The sequence below is a fragment of the Mycetomoellerius zeteki genome, unplaced genomic scaffold (genome assembly GCF_001594055.1).
Source record: "Mycetomoellerius zeteki isolate Tzet28-1 unplaced genomic scaffold, Tzet1.0 scaffold55, whole genome shotgun sequence".
Classification (NCBI taxonomy): Eukaryota; Metazoa; Arthropoda; class Insecta; order Hymenoptera; family Formicidae; genus Mycetomoellerius; species Mycetomoellerius zeteki.
In genome coordinates, this window is record NW_017257555.1 from 735,075 (window position 1) to 755,616 (window position 20,542).

General features: G+C 28.6%; 1 protein-coding gene across 4 annotated transcripts; it reads left to right on the forward strand.

Moving 5' to 3' along the window:
* The first annotated feature begins 3,822 nt into the window (after window positions 1–3,822).
* Window positions 3,823–20,392, forward strand: ENGase (Endo-beta-N-acetylglucosaminidase). 4 transcript variants are annotated; one of them, XM_018456120.1, is made up of 8 exons: window positions 3,823–3,908; window positions 4,883–5,247; window positions 5,327–5,773; window positions 5,843–6,017; window positions 6,154–6,372; window positions 6,489–6,865; window positions 6,987–7,172; window positions 7,251–7,443. In XM_018456120.1, exons 2-8 carry the CDS (start codon window positions 4,973–4,975, stop codon window positions 7,441–7,443), a joined length of 1,872 nt encoding a protein of 623 aa, XP_018311622.1. In that variant the 5' UTR covers window positions 3,823–3,908; window positions 4,883–4,972. The 4 variants fall into 4 exon arrangements, with proteins under 4 accessions (XP_018311622.1, XP_018311623.1, XP_018311624.1 ...); XM_018456121.1 differs by having other exon boundaries at window positions 4,956–5,247; XM_018456122.1 differs by lacking the exon at window positions 3,823–3,908 and adding an exon at window positions 20,253–20,392 and having other exon boundaries at window positions 4,815–5,247; window positions 7,251–7,360.
* The last annotated feature ends 150 nt before the right edge of the window (window positions 20,393–20,542 follow it).

Sequence of the window (20,542 nt, forward strand, 5' to 3'; positions counted from 1 at the left end):
TAAGATTGCAGATAATATTTTTAGCATGTCAGGACCAAATAACCTCCCTTCCTCTTCTTAACTCTCGCCCTCAATTCTTACTCTCATATAATAGCATGCATAGAATGAAAATATCGTTTAATCATGCGCGTAACGACATTTTTATCCTAGGCAGATGTGGCTTGTGTGAAATAATGAGGAGAAACAGCACGAGAAAATTTAAAAAATACGAAAGTTAAAAGAATTAAAGTTACAGAGGTGCTAAAAGATAATAAGAATACGGAGGTTTCGATTGTATTCGACTGCAGTTTTATATAGGTATAAACCGCGATGTTTACTTTTGTAAACACTGTTTTTATGTTTAGTTTTGTAAATACTCCCTAGCTAGTTTTGAAAATATTTCTTACGGCTCGTGGATATGCGTGCAAAACAGTCGCATAGTCTGAGTGCCATTTTTGCATAGATGATAGCGACATAGTAATTTATAAGTGACTTTGTTAAACATATATGAAGGATATTTCCAGAATGTTTTTTATCATATTGAAAAATTATTTTTTAACGTGAGTCATATCGATAACGAGTTCAATATTTCTTTTTTCATGACTGAGGAATCCACAATATATGAAAGTGATGTATAATTATGTACTTTTGCAACGGCGACAAGAAATCGATTATATAATTAAAGATAATTAAATTAGATAATTAGTAATCTCCAATGTGATATATACATCACGAAGGTAATTTTGTCTATCAAGTTTACAAGTTTAGATCGGAGAGTTGTTCTTTCATAAGAACTGTGACGGAATGTCTGATTACTGCTATTGATTTTGACAGTTAGAATTATAATATGAATAACAAATTTATTTTTCAACATTTATTTTTAACAATTGAGGGAACGGATAAAAAAGTTAGATTTCACCTCCCTTTGTCTATATCAATTTTTAATTGTTAGTTTGATTTGTTATACGGATCAATTTTAATTAGTAGATAATCTTATGATCGAATAGTAAAAAGCAATTTAAATATATAAGAAAATAGTTTCTTTGAAATTAAAGAATTATTCTCTGAAATCAATTTAAAACTTCTTGGATATTTGCTAAATATTAATTTTTAAACGATTTTTTATGCATTTAAAAAAATCCTCCATTATCTCTTGCGTGAACAAAAATTAATAGTTGTAAAATTTGAATTAATTTTTATTATTCATTATCTTTTACGTATTACTGAAACGTATTAGAGATACGTATCAGTTTCTGCTTGTTCTTTCTAGAATGAAGTATTCGATAACTCTAAACTCTAAATTGTTACAAAGAGAATCGTAAATAGAAAGTCATGAAAATAATATTTTTGAATATCCTTCTATACAAGGGTTAATTATAGTTGGAAGTTAGTTACTGGAGAAAAAATTAGTTACAAAATATCTTTCAAATACTGACAATCCTCGTTGAACCAACCATAGTATAAAATCTCAATATAAATTCTGTCAATATTAGGAATATATAAAAATATAATAAAATATTTTAATCGAAATGCAAACATATATCGCTTCCTTACTTTAAAAGCGACACAACTAAAAAAATTAAGTTTCCCAGAAAAAAAGAAAACTATTTTTCAAACTATTTTTGATTGAAAATTGTTAATTAAAAATCAAATAATATTAACAAAAATATATTCTTAATATAATCAAATGTCATTTTTATTATTTTTGCTTTACAATCCTAAAAAACTTTTTTTAGCCACATTATGATTTTTTTTAAGTAACCATTTTTTAATTATAATAATTTTGAAGATTTTTTTATAAAGTTTAATTAGTTCACTTTTGATAATTAGGTAATGTTTATTTAACCAATTCATGATAAAAACTTGAAAATCACATTTTTTAAGTAAAGAAACGATATTTGAAGAAAAAGAAACTTTGAAGTTACAGCCTTAATAATACGTAAGTTATTTGAATTATTTTTGTTCTTATAAAACGAAAACGTCTTGACTAGTTATCAATTGCTGCACGTATATACAATTTCTAGTAGAATTTTAGCTGCTTCGTAAACTTGCATCTTACAATTTAAGAATTCTAAATTTGCCTTCTTTTACAGTTCTCTTCTATAATATATCATTATTTGTGATGTACGACATTTAAATTAGAACTGCCGAAAGAGAGAACAATCTTCATAATAAATACTATCTCGCTCGTAACTCTTCCCATCAACTAATTGTTTAGATGTTTATTGACAGAATTTATAATTGTGTATGGTATCCTTCTGTATGGAAACCTATAAATCTTTTAGAAAATTCCTCGGAAGAAAGTGGCACATCATCGCGGGACCATTTTAATAAAAATAAATAGACCATCTATTATTTTTTGCTTTTGTTCACACTTGAATAATGATCTCGTACGTCTTCCAATTATCTTACGTGGAATTGTATCTGTATCGTGTTCCTGCGATTATACACATGTCTTCACAGAAAAATTGTATTCGAAATAAAGAAAGATCTTATGACACACGTGTGAATATTTATATTTTACCATCTTCACATAATACATATTGTTTATTTTATTTTCTTCGTAACATTATATATTAAGTCTGTTTTTATTCCTGCACACTAGAGCTCTCTTTCTCGCTTTTGCCAAATATCAAACATATTCCTATATCACTTTAAGTTTCAAAGGTATATACTACTTCAGCCACAGAAAACATCAGACTTATTATTAGATATTTTGAATATATATAAAGGGAACTTCCTTTTATTTTATGCATTCATACTGACACTTTTAAACTGGCTTGTGCATCTTAAATAAAATTGATGAGTCCCCGATTCTAATCGGAAAAAAATCGGAAAACAAAAAAAATTGAAATGGAGGAGAAAAAATATAATGGTTTACTTTCAATACAATCTTAATGGTTATCCTGTAATATTGTATATATATCTGTATATCATTAGATGTTTATAGCGTTAAACGTATAATGATAAAGGGAAGTTCCATATCAAAAGCCTTTTAAAACATTTCAAAATTCTGAAATGTTCCTTTTTAAATCATATATATAACCTTATTTCAAACGTTGAATTACTTCGAGACAAGCAATAAACGATTGCCGCGCGGTCTTGGCTTTGATAATTATCGTTATTGCGATGCACTGTGCGTTCTGTTGCGTTTACGAAATCGTCACTTAAATCACATTTAAGCAAGTTATTCAAGCAAACAAATTATATTGCATGTTTCGTGTATCGCGCGATGTTATGCGTATAGCAATAAGTAACAGCTACTTCACGAAGCACTTTTTCATGTGGTACTCTTTTACTAAATACATATGAACGAGATAGATTAATTCATCAATCAATTTAGCCAACAATTAATACTTTCTTAAATATTAATCTTAAATAGTGTTTTTTATAAGATTATTTGTATTTTATATGAAGACTTTTGAAGTGTAATTAAACAGGTTTGAATGTGTTATCATTTAGATTACATCGATCTATGACGATTAATTACGTACGTAGTCCAAAAAGAATTAATTAGAATATGTTATCTAGATGATAAAATATTCTAATTAATTAACTATTTTTACGTAATTTTAACCATAAATTAATTAAATAAAATTTTTGTATAAAATTAATTATAATTTTTATATGAAGAATTTTTAAATGTATATATATATATATATAATTAGAAATATATATATTTGAGTTATTTGTGAATAACTTTAAATCAAACATTTTTGAACTACTATTGTGTAACTAGCTGCTATATCGACTAAGTTTACTTGAATATGGCTAAGTAGTTCAATGTATAGACACTCAATGTTCAGATATGTGTTTTGTGCATATCGAGGCGCTAGTGGACGAATTCCATATGGATAAAATACGAGCAATACAAGTCTCAAGCTTTTCTCTATCTGTGATTTAACCTTGATTGACATATAATTTGTGATGTAAGAATATAATAAGGTGTATTATTATTCATAATAGTGATAGAATAACAAAACAACCCAAACGAACAATTGATTAAATTTTGATCGTCACTGGAACAAATATTTTTTATTGACTCACCATGTTGAACGCGCGATTACGCATGCTCTAGAATGATGTTTCTTTTATTTTTTACATTTTAGATCATGATACATTCCATAATAATATATATATAGATTGTGATAATATGTTATAAATATATTTAACATATAGATTAATTTGTTACAAAATTCAAATAAAAAAATAAATATTAATATTTATTTTCTTTCCATAATTGATAATAAAATACACTTTAATTCGAAAATTTATACATAAAATCTTATCGATTGTTAGATGTTGAAGCTATATTCTATAAATCGTGCCATTAATACAAAAATTACTTGGAATAATTGAAATTATTTTAATATATTCTATAAGTTAGACCATTTTTAATAAGACTTGTTAGATGAAAAAATTTTATTGAAAATACTATACTTTTGTATTAGATTGTGACTCCGACATATATTTATATTTTTAAAATTCAAAATTAATCGCGCATCATATGCTATGCATCAAAAGCATAAGATTATATATTTTTTAATGTTTGTTAACTTGCTGAGGATGACTCAAAATTGAGTCAAAAAAGTCCAGTTTTATATATTAAATTTAACTTTATTTATTAATGTACATTGCATAATGAAACCGTGTTAGATTCTCTCAGTCCTTAATTCTTTCTTATTATTACTTTTGTTTAATCTCTCAGATATATTCTAAATATCTAATAATAATTAATTAATCAAAAAACATTACAATCAAAATCTATCACAAACATTTTGCAAAATATCTATACAATGATAACTCAGAAGATAATGGTATCGAATGATTAGATAATTGGCACTGTGATTTCACCACAGAATAGTGTTGCTATCAAAACCATGAACTATTTTTTCTGAAATAGATTATCATACCATGCGTACTTTCCGGTGATAGCTACACAGGAAGGATCATTATATGTTATAATTTATTATCAGAAAACTGAAATATAACCATGAAATGCAGTAACAGCATATCAGAAACCACTGAGATGGCAAGCAACGATGAAGCAAGAGAATTACTGCCTTTTAATACATTGGCAGAATTATATGATACTTTGGATAGTAGATTAATAGAATTACCATTGGTATATATCACAGAATCAGTGGACTATGTGTACCGAGGTTCAGATATTGTTTCACAGAAAGTTCCATTGGAACGAGTGGATAGAGCTGAACAACCCAGAACGCTAGTCTGTCACGATATGAAAGGTGGTTATCTCGAAGACAGGTAATTTTACAAAATATCTCAATTAAAATAAGTGCATACGTGAGTTATAATCATATCTGTATTTGTTTTATATTTACAGATTCCTACAAGGTTCCACCTCTTATGATTCTTATGTATTTTATCACTGGAGTATTATCGATGCATTTGTTTATTTTAGTCACCACTTTGTGACTATCCCACCTTACGGATGGATCACTGCGGCTCATCACCACGGTGTAAAAGTTTTGGGTACTGTGATCACGGAAGGGAATAATGATACCTGGGATACAATTCTTGCGTCGGAAGAAGATGCAAGAAAATTTGCAGACGCTCTAGTAATAATTGCAAAAAGTTATCAATTTGAAGGCTGGCTTTTGAATATTGAAAATAAGATTAAGCAAGAAGATATTAATAATTTAATTTATTTCATTAAATACCTAACAGAAACTATTCACAATGAGATTGAAGATTCGGAAATTATCTGGTACGATAGTGTGACCAATAAAGGTGGATTAAATTGGCAAAATGAACTCAATGATAATAACAAGTAATAGTCTTTATAAATCAATATTTTAGTTCTATCAATACGATTTAATAATTATTATTTATGTTTTAGAGAATTTTTCCTGCACTGCGATGGTATATTCTTAAATTATACTTGGACAAAATCGCGATTGAGCAACAGTCGTCTACTTGCAAGGGAATTAGGTCGCGATATTAAGGATATTTATGTTGGATTAGATGTTTGGGGAAGAGGATGTCCAGGCGGAGGTGGCTTTAACTCAGTATATGTAAATATTTCTATTTTAGCATATGTAAAAACTTCTGTTTTTATTACATATTACAAATCTGTCATTACTTTATAATATCTTTTGCGGTAAATAAGTACTCAAATAAGAAAATATATATATATATTTATTTTTAAAGGCATTAAATTTGATACGGGAACAAGGGCTTTCAGTTGCTATATTCGCTCCTGGATGGACACACGAGTACTTTGGTCCAAGTACTTTTCTAATTCTAGAAGATTTATTCTGGGCTCAATTATTTCCTTATTTATATGTGCATGTACCTATTTTTGAAAATGACACATTTAAAACTTCCTTCTGTCGAGGTGCTGGTATCTGCTATTATTATAATGGCGAGGTAAATTTAAATAATAAATAAGATATTTTATTTAATTAATTAAAAGTGTTAAACATTTTTGTTAAAATGTTTATGGTATTTAAAATTAATTTATATCTGCATGCGTGTTTGTTTAGGAACATTTTGAACCGTACACGATAAACGGCGAAAGCACGCCCGAGAAAAAAGCATTTTACAATTTACGTATGCAACAACTACAATTGGCAATTCCTGTGCCACATTTGCAATTTACACGATCGACACAACGAATTCTTATTGGAGATGTTGAAGATAAAAATAATGAAAGTAATGAAACTTGTGAGAAGAAAGAAAACCGAATAGAACGTATCTTCGAAAATAGAAAGAACATTATACGAGTGTGTGGTAACTTAGTCAAGTTTGAAGACAAATTATCTGCCGTCGATATCAATACTTTCGAGTTTTGCGATCAATTCTCTTACAATGGTGGTGGATGCTTAAAGCTGATTACTAGAGATCATAGATTATATCACAGGTAAAAATATATCTATTGAAGAATAATAATTTGTAAAAAAATATGTTGTTAGTGTTACAATATAATAATCGCCAATATTGTCAATGATTATCAATAATTAACGTTATATATATTGTTATAGATTATTCTTAGTTCACATCGATTTGAAGCAAAACATCCAGGCGACCGTCATTTATGCAGAACCCGAAATCATCATCTCATCGAACAAGTCTAACAAAAATCCTATTTTAATTTTGGGTAATAATGGTAATTTAAAATCGATCCTGCCGTATGATTCGATTAGAATGAACGCCAAATGGAGAAAATGGTAAGCTAAATGAATCACCGATCATGAATTAGATTTGACGATAATTGTTGGTTTTACAATTAATTGTGCTTTTTATAGCATCTATCTGACAAACTTAAGGACTGTGGATGAGATTGGTGTATCCTTCCTAACAGAATACGATTGTTACATAGGCGAAATCATTTTGGAACAAAAGAATCGTCATTTTGGTAAGTACGAAAGTTTCGCAACCAACTTTACAGTTACATTAAGATTCTGTGTAAGAGGTAGACAGTTGCGCATTACAAACTGATTACGTCATGATAAAAGCATATCACACAGTCCTTGATTGCACGTAGACCGACCGCTCCTAGCGATTACACCTTATACACCCTTCCTCCTGCTCCTTCTTCTTCTCGTTTCTCTTGATTAAGAGCTGCTTGGGTGAAAGGCGCGTACAAACTGTTCCACGATAGACCAATCGTTCAATTTTATAGACGCCCAACCATTCTACATTCCATCGAGGGATCAGGTGTGAATTTATATTGCGGCTGAAAAATTCCTCGACAATGTCATTAAGAAAAAAACAAAATTACTCGCTTGGCAAGCTCGATTAGCATTTATCGGTATTTCAATAACGAAGACACCTTCAACATCTTTAACACCTCATATATGTCCCAATGAGACTTCTATTACAAGGATATCTGCATTCTTCGATAGCAAAGTGCATTCCGTAGTGACACGGCGGATGCAAATTCCGTTACAGCAATTTAAAGACGCGACCGATTTATTACACCGGATATTACAAATCATTTGCACGCTCACACGTTAAAATGAAAGGTATTTGTGTCCAAAGGTGGATATGCAACCACGCGTATTTGTTATTCACACACTGATATACGTATTGTAATCAATATGCCACCTACTGCCGAGAAGATGACACGTACATACATTAATTGCATTGAGACTCCTCGCTGTTATGCCATTAAGTCACCGACACTTTCTAGCTTTACTCAATCAACAACGTGCATGCACACAATGTTCTTACTTACTTTTTTAAATCTATTGTAAAATTTTGAGTCGATTTCCTCTAGTTTCAAAAATTTAAGAATATATTAGAAATATTATCCTTTTATATATATATATATATATAAAATGCATAATGCATCTATTTGATCGACGAAACGTTAGTTCTGCCTCTTCGAACGTCTTGTAGTGTTTGAAATATATTGAATAGAAATATATTAAATACATTAATTAATTTACACTACTTAACAAAAACTGGGGAACTTTTTGCTCAAAATTACACAATTTTCAGATTATCGAAACTCAGTAAAAACAGCTCACAATTGTCAATGTCTTAACAAAGATTACAATATTATGTTCCTTAAAATTATGTACATTCAACAGTCTGGAACATGATAAATTTTTTATTGTTTTGTCTATAATAAATTTTCATCGAGTTTCGATTATTTGAAAATTGTACAACTTTGAGCATTTTGAAAGTGTTTCTCATTTTTTTATGAGTAATGAATTTTAATGTATATACACACACACACACACACACACACTTATTCTCTCTCTCTCTCTCTCTCTCTATTTCTCTAATGCTAGTTTCTTCACTTCCAGATAAGTTGCGAATAACCTTATCCAGGAGATATCTCCATTGTATTCTCTTGGATAAAGTTATCTAGAGGTGAAGAAACTGGGCATTAGATATGCTTTTAAAAAGAATACATTCTTATATTTTAAAATATGTGTGTTTATATTTTAATTGTTTCTGGTATACTCTCTGAATACTTTTCGCTTTTCTCAAGCACGCACCCACGTTGATGTATACAATAGAAAGGGAGAAAAGTGTTTACTTATGAGAAAGACTGCCGCAAAACATTATATCGGGGGGATCGATCCCGTTTGCTTATGAATCGATTGCTTACAGTATCGTTTGCTTAGGCAATAGTACATGTAGGCAAATGTGATTTCGTCTCTGGAAATTTTATTTGTGCGCAAAGTGCTTGTAGGCAATCGAGCTGTAGGCAATAATTTTTGTGCGCAAACGAACTGTCGGCAAAAGAAGCCATCTCTATCGAATCTATCTAAAATGAAAAGATTTAATTTACTTGGGGTTTCCTTCATGATTTGATTTATTTCTCATGCTTTAAAATTATATTTATTATTATTTTTATTAAAGATGGTTAGACAAAAAAATATAGGCAAAAAACCTTGAGGAGAGAAATGTATGTATATACTTGATACATTTTTTTCTCTTACATTTTTTATGTGCATTAAGTATTCAGCAATTTCTCTGATAACAATTTATGCTGTATAAGATCAATGTAGCAGACTATGCATTGAAGATTGAGATTGAAGATTGAAATTTGTGATCAATCAAAGCAAAAGAAGTTAAAATTTCATTATCTTCATTGATCAAATTTTAATCTTCAATCTTAATCTTCAATGCGTAGTCTGATTCCGGCCTAAGAGTTTAATTTATACTTGTATGATTTTTTTTATCATATAAAGTGAAATTATGTCACACCGTATGAATGATTTAACGATTAATGAAAAGTTTAGAAAATAAAATTAGTAAAAAATATTTTTTAATCAAAATAATTAAGAAGATCGATATTAATAGCGTTACTCTTTTAATGATTTGCTAAAGGAAGCAGGAAGAGATACGTATCAAGGAACATCCGTTATTTTCTTCCGGTGTTAGGTCTATTTCTGTAAACCGAGAGTTTCTTCCTAGATCAATAATTTATAAATGAATTATTTACTAGAGGTGAAGTGACCGTAACGTTTCCACTGATTATTCGGCGTGTATCGACCGCTGTTCTACAAAAAAGTATTATTCATGGTATATTGCGTTACAAGCGCATTATTTGTACCGGTACCGGCTTTAATCACTAATACTTCTTCCTGGGGGTCCGCTTAATGATGCATTTTTTAACGCTTCAGGTAATTTAGCGAATTATTACGTAAAGAAAATTAATTCATGTTTTTTAATTTATTATTCAGTTACACAGACAAATTCGTTGGAGAAAAAAAGTATTTTTTTAATCTTTTATATATTATCCATATTTGATATTATTGTTACTGATCCGTTAGCATAGATAAGATAGCGGTTTTCTTAAATGGCTGTATAGAGAAAAAGGTCAGATTATTTCATCGTTTAGGAATGCTTGGTTGCAAACAATCCTTTATTGCTATGTTTAATGACTTCTATTGCTTTTTTTAGATCTTTCTTTAGCTTAAATTTTTTTTAGATTTTTTATCGTAAACCATGAGATCAATTTACAAAAAAGAAATCGAAGGATGGACAAAATTATACTGGCTTTCGCATATTATCGAGAAAATTATACGCGGCAACATTTGTTTCTGATAGGCACTATTATAATTTTTTGCGCTTATTTTGTTATTATCCCGGAGGCGGAGAAAACTTTATCATGTCTTGTGTCTACTTTATATCCTATATACCTTAAATGTATGTTAATGCTTATATTTATTTAAAGAAATACAAGAAAAATGATTTAAACATTTTAGAAAAATACTTATATAATAAGAGAATAATTTAAATAAATATATAATAAATATTATTATAATATTAATAATTATTACTTAAAGTGTATTAAATTAGATATAGGCATACAACCTTTTTTGTAGCAGAGAAAGAACTAAAAATCATAGAAGAAAATTAATAAAGTAACGTAGATTAGCTTTCATTTATTTAAAGTTAGTTGATAATTTTACAAATGACTACGAATAATTTGAAAAATTGAGAAAAGCGGAACCTATTTTAGAAAGGATGGTGATCACGCTGATAGAACGATCTTACGTGTAGAGCAAGTGGGCTTCTAGAATATGTACAAGATGACTTTGTAATATACGACCGCAGCTCGTCGTGACAAAATTGAATTGTCGATCAGTGTAAGTTGAATGTCGAAAACTTTCTCTCGTGGCATGTACCATATGCGCATATTGTACTATGTACAAGTAGGCAAGGTGCGCACGAAAAATTGATTTTATAGTATTTGTCGTACTTTCTATAAGTCCATATAGGGTCTTGCTTATTAAATACACTAGAATAAAAATTATCTAATTAATAATAATGAGAAAGAAGAGCTACGAGCCAAACAATAACCTTTTAATGTTCGAAGAATAGTACAAACATATATTTTGACGCCGATCGGGTCATTATCAATAAAACTATTTTAATACAATGGATTATCGACTAATAGACAGTAAATTATTTTAATCTTTTTAATATCTTTATTTTTATTCTTACTTATAACCGTTAAAGAATGTCACTTGTTCAAATTTTATATTTATGTTTATTATATTGATAATGACCCGATCGGCGTCGAAATATATGTTTGTACTGTTCTTCGAACATTAAAAGGTTATTGTTTGGCTCGTAGCCCTTCTTTTTTATTATTATTAATTTTATTTTATTTTGAGCCATATATTATTATTTATATATAAAAATTATCTAAGCGCGGCGTTCATCGGATTTTTGTTGCGTTATAACCGCGTTTCTATCTAATTAAGATAAATCCTTCAAGGGTGAGAAAAAAATTTCTTATTAGGAGTATTATTGGTCGGATAATTGACAATTGCTAGTAATCTATTTTAATAACTGTGAGAAAAATTCTTTTGACCAATACAGTAATCTCTCTTTTTCCTAATTCCCACGTAATTACGTATGCAATTATACTGACGTAGGGGATTGTTGTTCGAGAAAGAAGATGATTAAGTCTTAAGCATTTTATATTCACTATTACTTTCTGTAATATATGACTACCGTGAAAATGGCGCTTGTTGAGTTGATAGTAAAAGCAAGCATAATTTACGTATCAATATTACTGAAATGAGTCATGGTAATCCGATAGAGAGATAATTTGATCCAAATGATTTTGACCCTAATTTTGTTCAATTTTTATTCACGATTAAGTGATTCTTAAATATTATTGAAACTTTTCAATTTTTAAATATTTTTTATCTATTTTAATCAGATTATTCTCTTTTGTAATTCAATATTAGATAATAAATTTATAATTCTCTCAATTATCGATGTTTCAAATTATCTATACGTAAATATTTTTTATGCATAAAACAATATACGAACCATATACGATAAAAAAATTATCGAATGTTTAATATAAAAGAAATAATTGATTGTTTACAGTAAAAAAGTATCCGAAAAAAAAAAATAATTCTTGCAGTTTTTATAATGCCCGATACAAATTTGATTTTATAAAAGCTGCAATATTTACGCTCTAATTTTGAAACATTCGAATTTCGCTGAAGAATTATTATTCTTTTTTTTTTAGTTAAAAAAAGGAATTATTTTCTAAACTATGTTAATGTTAATACGCTGCTCGTGTGATTAGTCCTAAAAGAAATGACGATAGCGGCGCGGAACTTTCGCTACATTGATTGCGATTGCAATTTTACGTATGCGTCTAGAAGAGCGTTCTCGGACAAATGGATCGTTCCGAAGACAATTTGCGGAGAGAGAGACCCAGACAGCGGCAACGGCAATTCCAGGGCTCGGCTTCTTTTCTTTCGCGTTTCTCCGATGGATGCCGTTTTAGAAAGGCGGCGGAGAAACCTCTAGAAGCGCGTACCGAGAATTCATCTCACAATCAGTGGCGTACCGTTTTATCGAGTTTACACGCTTATTTTAACACATATCGAATGCCAGCGAAAAGATTGAATAGAGCCAATAGAAAGTCAATTTTATCTTTTGTGAATAGTATTTAGACTTGAATTATTTTGATTGCCATTGTTTCTAGCATTTTAATAAGAATTTAATTCATTTCAGAAATTACATTTCTTGAATAGTCAAAATAGACAAATCTGTTTAAAAAAATGTATATATCAAAACTATATAAAGTAGAAATATTATAATTTTTTAAAACTTTATTTAGAATGAAATAAATATAGGATAAACGGAGGCGAATCGAATTACAAGACGCATTGGATCAATGTTAATTTTGAAACAGTCGATACTTGTTAATTTTATTTTTTTTTCAAACAAGCTGTGTTTAAACAACAAAGTAATAAAATTAACGATAAATATCGACTAACTCAAAATTTATATTGATCCAATTCGCTCTGTGATCCAATTCGCCTCGGTCTACCCTAATCATATAAAATCGTTGTCAATTATTTACATATATGTAATGCATTCGGTTTTAGTGGCGTTTCTGTTTGCTACTCTTGCTGATGCGAGACTTTTTCAGAGAAAGCAATTGTTGATGCTTCAACGAAAAAACAGATGTGAAAGCAAAGGTTGTGATATTACGTCCATTTTTATGATATAAAAATATACAAATTAATAGCATCAGTGATTGCGCAAATTATCGTTACATCTATAAACCGTAATTAGAAAATCTCAGAAGGCATCGACACGGATAGCGATTTCATTTCATTAGAAGTGGCGCAAATGCCATCATTGAAATTCTGAGCTCATATAATTTGAGTTCCATTTTACACTTACATAAGTGTATTTCTATGCTACTGTGAGAAGAATAATTACGTAGCAGCAAATACAATGCGAAGAGAAGATCCGTTCATCAATATGTTTCAAAAAATAATTCATAATTTTCAATTTAATATTTAGACAATGCGATTGTGTTTGTTAATCTATATGAATCCGGGAGATTAAAAAATTATTTTTACTCTAATATAATATAATTTCTTTAGAGATTTCTTTTCAGGGCGTTTTAATTTTCTGTAACTAATGGGGATTGAAATAACACAATTGAAATAGAATGCATGCAATATACGAAAAAATTCTCTTTGTAATTTTTGAGACAAATTCTTTTTTTTTTTAATTTTAGAAAATAGATTCATTAGACACTAATTAATAAAAAATAAAAATAGAGACACTAATTAATAAAATACAATTTATATTTTGAGAAATGTTTATATATAACTATTTAAAAGAATAAATTTTTTTTTATTTTTTAAATTAAAAAATGAAGCAAATATATTAAATCCTTTTTCTTAAAAGTTTCTGATTTTGAGATTGATATATTTACAATTTCAAAATTCATTTTTCGTATTTTTCTCTTTCTTTCCTTCTTTTTTGCTTTTTAAAAAGAATAGTGAAAAGTGAGAGATTCCATGCACGTTATCGTAAATCTTACGTTAACGGTTTCATACGGCACTGTATACGGCAAGCTTTTGCTGTATGTAGTACATACTTGTGTAAAGGTAATGGCCGGGCATGATGTGCAATGCGTGCTGCACGTAGACAGGAGCAGACATTTCAACGACGTATACCAGTAAAGGAGGATACCGTAAAGAGGCGCGCACGATTAACTTTTCAGTGTGCCGAACCGCATCCAACTACGTGGCGTTGCGCAGCTTTGCTTATATTCGCCATGCATTGTGGATTACTTGCACACTTGTATTATCTGGTACTCTGGCATTTAGCTTTCCAGCAGTTATGTTATATACTTTACCGAAAGATCCGAAAATATTTATTACAATATTGCAATATTTATCCCAACTAGGAAGTAGTGGTTAGTAGATGGAAATAATTAGGAAGAAAGTTTCATGTTGTAAGAAACGCTGTTATATAGTGAAAACAATATCCGCCTGTTGCCTAATTTCTTCAAGACATTAAAATCACTTTTATCAAAAAATTTTCGTGATTTATTATGAAAACAGGAGAATTTCAAGGAAGTTTTAAACGATGTGTTTTTGGAACGCGGCATTCATTTACTTTTAGTTCTGTTGTCGTTGCGTGCAAAAACATTTCGTAGCAATACACGAAAGTATGACCACTAAGCGTCTCGAGGCGAGAAGATATGCTCTAGAAGGCTGCAAAAGACTTTGCCATGTGCTTAGCGAATAAAGAAAACTAATTAGCTATTAGGTATTAGAAAAAACTAAAAAGAAAGAAAACGGATGCTTACTATTTCTCGTATAATCACGAACAGTGCGAAAAGAACATAGATTCTCCCAAAACATTTATCTTCAAATTCTTTTTCGATTTCTTTCCACTTTTGATCTTTATGATGAATTATATTAGGGATTATTTAATTACTAAGAGTTGCATTTAAGATATATACATTGAAGTGTTTTTTTATTTTTTAATATTTAATTTTAAAATATTTAATTCTTTTAATATCTGTCTTCTAAGAAATACAAAGAGAAACAGAAAGAGAATTTGATAATGGAAAAGTTAAAAGTTGGAGTCATAGAGAACATGAACTGAAGAAAAAGATGTGGAAGATAAAAATTAGAAATTAAATATGTTATATTTGGTTAAATAATATTAGCAATATTTAATATACTCATGCCCGTTTCTACTAATGTAGATTTAACTTTAATCTCGATTCAACTTACTCTTCATTTTTTTCCTAATATTTAGAACTAGAAAAAGATGAAGAATTAGTTGAACCGAGATAAAAATTAAATTACTATGGAAAGCATCAGAAATTATTCACATTTGCTCAAAACAGAGATTATTCATGCAAGATATGTTTGCTTCATATTTACGTTTTATTAATGTTTCGATTTCTATCGCATTTTAAAGCGCTTGCTTTATTTTAATCATATAATTTATTATTTTTTAAATACTTATCGTTACATGAAAAATACTGGGATGCTTTCTTGTATTAACTTAAATTTAATGGAAAAAATATTTTAACTAATCTCGCTATATCTAGTAAATTACAACGTATATATGAAGACAGGAGTAATTGCGATTTAATGTGCGTTTCCTGGTTGAAAGACTATACTTAGACACTTGGTTAATGAGTGCAGTCAATCTTTCCCATTTTTTATCACCTCCGTTCTCAGCATTTCTTTATTCTTAGCGCTCTTAATTATATTAATAGTATATACTTAACGTGTCCTCTTGTGCTGTTTCTCCGTTATTTTACATTTGCCATACAATCACGCAGTAGAATGAAAATGTTACCTCGTGTGTGCGCACAGTGACATTTTCAGTTACGTGTTAGAATAAATGAAAGAAGACTGATGGAAAGTACACAAAGAAGAGAAAAATTGATTTCAATGAATTATTCTGATCTTCTTTAGTTTTTCTTTTTAAAAGATCATAATTTTTAACCAAAACGTTAAAAGCTTTATAATTTAAAAATTGATATTGATTTATAAAAACGAGTTAAGTGCATTATACAAATTGTTTCTCTGAAAATACGGGGTGTCCCGCGGAATGAAACCATGCAGGAAAGAAGCAAAACGTATGAAAAAGAAAATTAAAAATGTAAAATATAACTAAAAGTTTTCAAGCAGTCTGTGTGACTATTATTATAGCACGATTGATTATATGATATTTTACTTATATGGTTAAAATAAGTATAAATATATAATTGTTCCAAAAAAGTGGCTATAAATTATAGTTAAATTATGGTAATTGCAATCATTTTTTTCTTTCAGTGCATAATTTTTTTATTGACTTAAATTATTTTAAATTATTTTATTAATTAGAACCTTATATTTTTTAATTATATGTTAATAATCACTGTTAAGATAAGTTCAACAGTATATTTATAATAATAACTATATCATATCCTATATCAGCTTGTTGCTTATAATGAAAAAAGGAAGTTAAAGCCATTAAAGCAAATGAGATGTTATGTTTATTTAGAAAAATAAAAGAAGAAAAGTAAATTTCACAATTGAAAAACCGAACGTTTCACACACAATATAATTTATACTTCAAATTTGTTCAAACTTAAAAAATGTACAAAGATATAAATCTTTCCATTTTTTAAGTCATTAGTCCCAAAAATAAAACCAAAGTTTTATTCTGCGTCTTTAATTTATTTTTGTATATATCACTAAAAGAATTCCAGTTATACTATCAATAGTGACCGAATGTTTTGCATAATAAAAAAAGAACTGGTTGCTGAACAATTTCAATTCTTTAAAAAAATATTGAACAAGAATGCCATTAATTTCTGTTTTAAACCTGAATACGTTACAATCGCGTAACTTGCCTACGGATGTATATTAATACATTTTTCACTAACAAATATGATATGCGTTCGATCTCTCGCGATCAATTTCGCAAATTCCAGCGCACCGCGGCGCGGAAAGGAAGGGGCGAAGGTAGGAAAAGCAGGCAAGAGTAAGAGCGAGAGAAGGAAGCTGAGAACCAAAGAAATAGAGGGGAGAAAGAGAAAGAAATGGAAAGACGTAGAGGCGAGCAGATAGAAGCAGCATACCTGCAATCTACCTGTATACTTTTCGACGCATGACTCCAGTTGCTGATCGAACGTTCGTCAGATCACACTCGGATTCGCGACTTACAATCGTTGTTAAATGCGCGAAAATCGTGAAAAAAGTGATTGCTCATAAGAATATTTACGAGATATTTCACATTTTCGATCAATGTGATGCGTGAATCATGTGAGTCAAAAAAATCAACATTGATATCACACTGATATGTTAATTCACGGCCGTTCCCGTGGACCTTTAACCGAGAAAGTACGATCAATGTATAACGAAGATTTTTGTGCACGTGCATTCAACTGTATTTATGTGTTTTTTTTTATATTATATAATTGTAAAAGATAATTACACAATTGTACAAATTACAATTTGTGATTTACGATGAATGTGAGCGAGTGGGATCGGTGAGTTTCTCAGATTACAGTTTGTCTTTATATTACAGTTTGTATTTTATTTTCTTTTACCTTTTTTATTCTTTTTACATTTATTTATTAATAAAAAATTAAACGTCCAATAATTGAATTAACAAATGCAAGAATTTGTTCACATCTGTACTGTACATTTTGTATTATATATTAATGTAAAAAAAAATTCATAAATACATTTATGGAAACAGTTCAACCATTAATCAATTTTCTTTATTACTTTGCATATAAAAATGTGATATTATGAAAAGTGTATTACAAGATATTATTTTATGCCGTACATCATACATCATGTTTTAAATTTAGAATATAATAATATATTAAATCAGATTATATATATATATATCTATATATTTAAATCAAAACAAATATAGACAGAATATTTTAGCAAAATATTCACTTTTCAATGATCCCATTTTCATATTTTTACTTGTAAATTAAAAACAATGTATATATTTTTATTCTAAAAAAAATGAAAATAGCCTCTAAATCTCAGACGTGATTCTATCTAGAATAAAATATGTTGTTCATCAAGATCCTTTTCGAAACCAAGCAATTTTCATTTGATAAAACATTTTTTTCAAGAGATCTACTGTTTTCCAATTGTTTAGGTATAATTTTAAATGAGACACTGCGCGTAGTAAATGGAACTCTTGGCAAGATATCGGTATAAATCTCTGTTTGAATTGCAAAAAGAAGTAAACGCTCTTTCTGGTCTTATAGAAAGCGGAAAACAGAACTGAAAAGCATTGCGAAGTGTAAAGATTCCGCGGAGCACTGGCCAGAGCGCTCCGGTGAATGTAATAATGATCTCCGTCAAGCCCTCGAAACACACACACACACACACACACACACACACACATGATTCGAGAAATGCAGCCTTAAGAACAGTCCGTTACGTATGTTTATTCACGAGTACCAGAAGTGGAAGACTCGAGGCTAGAACGTTCACTATATATTTTAGACATAATCAACGTTTGCACATAATTATATATATAATTTCTTAATTTATCATGTATCAATGTTTTCAGTTTATGAAAATAAATAAATATATAATATATTGAAACTCGTAATTAGAATATACGTGTATAGCACGCAGTTTAAATTTTTTAAATATTTTTTATATACTTTGTACAATAAATGGATATTGAAAAATTTATGTGTATATACTGTATATTTATGTATGATATAATATATATTTCACTATCTAAATTTAATGATTCCATCAATTAGCGAAATAGGTAATGTGTAATAAGCGAGGATCCTTATGTTTTTCTAATTTCAAATTTAAAGTTTCTATTTACCGGATGTTATAAATGAATTTAAAAGTCTGAAAGTTATAATATTCTACAAATGAATCTGATTGTGGCATCATAGAATTAGAAATCCTAATTTAACGCAACGATTTAGAAATCCTAATTTAACGCAACGATTTGAAAATCCTAATTTAATGCAACGATTTGTACGATTATAATAATTTTTATGAGATTGCAAATTATCCCATTCATACCGATCGATGTCTTCTCCATATGTATGAGTGAATCTCATAAATTTAAAATAATGATCTGTCACATGTCACTTATCATCTCGCGAAATAGAAAGATGTACAAGATAGTTCTATCATGAAATGAATATCATAACGTTTTTAATAAATTAGATTTTTATACGCATATATAAAAATAAAAAAGTAAAATTTATAATAAAATTGGTTTAATATTTAAAAATATATGCATATATAATTTTTATATAGATGTATATATTATGTAATTGTAATATATAGTATTTTGATTTAACTTATTAATCATTTAATTGAAATTAAAGACAACTTAATTTTGACATCAACAATGATGATTGCATCTTGTCTTTCAAAAAACAAATTAACGGAATAAATTAATTTAAATGAATAACATTAATATTAATTGACCCGTTTATCGGACATCTGCGATAGTAGAGATTCGTATTGACCTAGACTTTATTCGCTATAAATTAATTAAATTTGTATATAATTGAAACTGAGATAATTAAAATTGAAATTGAGAGATATGCTTATATATACAATTTAACATAAAATCGATTATTCTCATTATTATGCATATTATTATTTAAAATTTAAATTCATTATGTAAATTTTGAAGAATTATTAGATATATTCTCATATTATTGAATTGCATTTCTTCCCTTTTCATTTGTTTTTTTATCACATATATGCATATATTGCACGCGTACATATAGAGTATTACATTTTAAAAGTAATCACACTTAAATAATTTTGAAAAAATGAGTTTTATGAGAAAACTTCAGCAAAAATTTCACAATTTTAGAAATGATAATATAAGAAATTTCAAGTGGTCAAATTAAGTAAAACAAGTTATGTTATAGATATATATATATATATATCATAAAATGATATTTCTTTGTGACATTTTATTTGTCTTATTGTTTAATTTCATTAAATGTTATAGAATTTTTGTCTTATTTCCAGATAATTCCGATCCTGAGTACGTTGCCAGTCTTATCAGCGATTACAACGTCCAACAATTTACTTCGGGTTCGATGTAGTTGTAATATTAATCCAACAATTTTATCAACTTGTATAATACATACAAATGAATAATAATGCAATCCGAATGATACAAAATATTTTACTACTAACTTGACATGATTTTCAAAAATATTTAAGATAGGAGACAGATTTATCAACGATAATCTACATCTACAATAATTGAATCTTCTCTTTATTTTAATCTATAGTATATAAAATAAATATACCGC

What these genes read in the sequence shown, in the direction of transcription:
- ENGase (XM_018456120.1), top strand. Translation starts at nt 4,973, where the DNA reads ATGAAATGCAGTAACAGCATATCAGAAACCACTGAGATGGCAAGCAAC. An exon ending in GATCATAGATTATATCACAG is followed by an intron (nt 6,866 to 6,986) that starts GTAAAAATATAT and finishes ATATTGTTATAG; the next exon opens with ATTATTCTTAGTTCACATCG. An exon ending in AACGCCAAATGGAGAAAATG is followed by an intron (nt 7,173 to 7,250) that starts GTAAGCTAAATG and finishes TGCTTTTTATAG; the next exon opens with CATCTATCTGACAAACTTAA.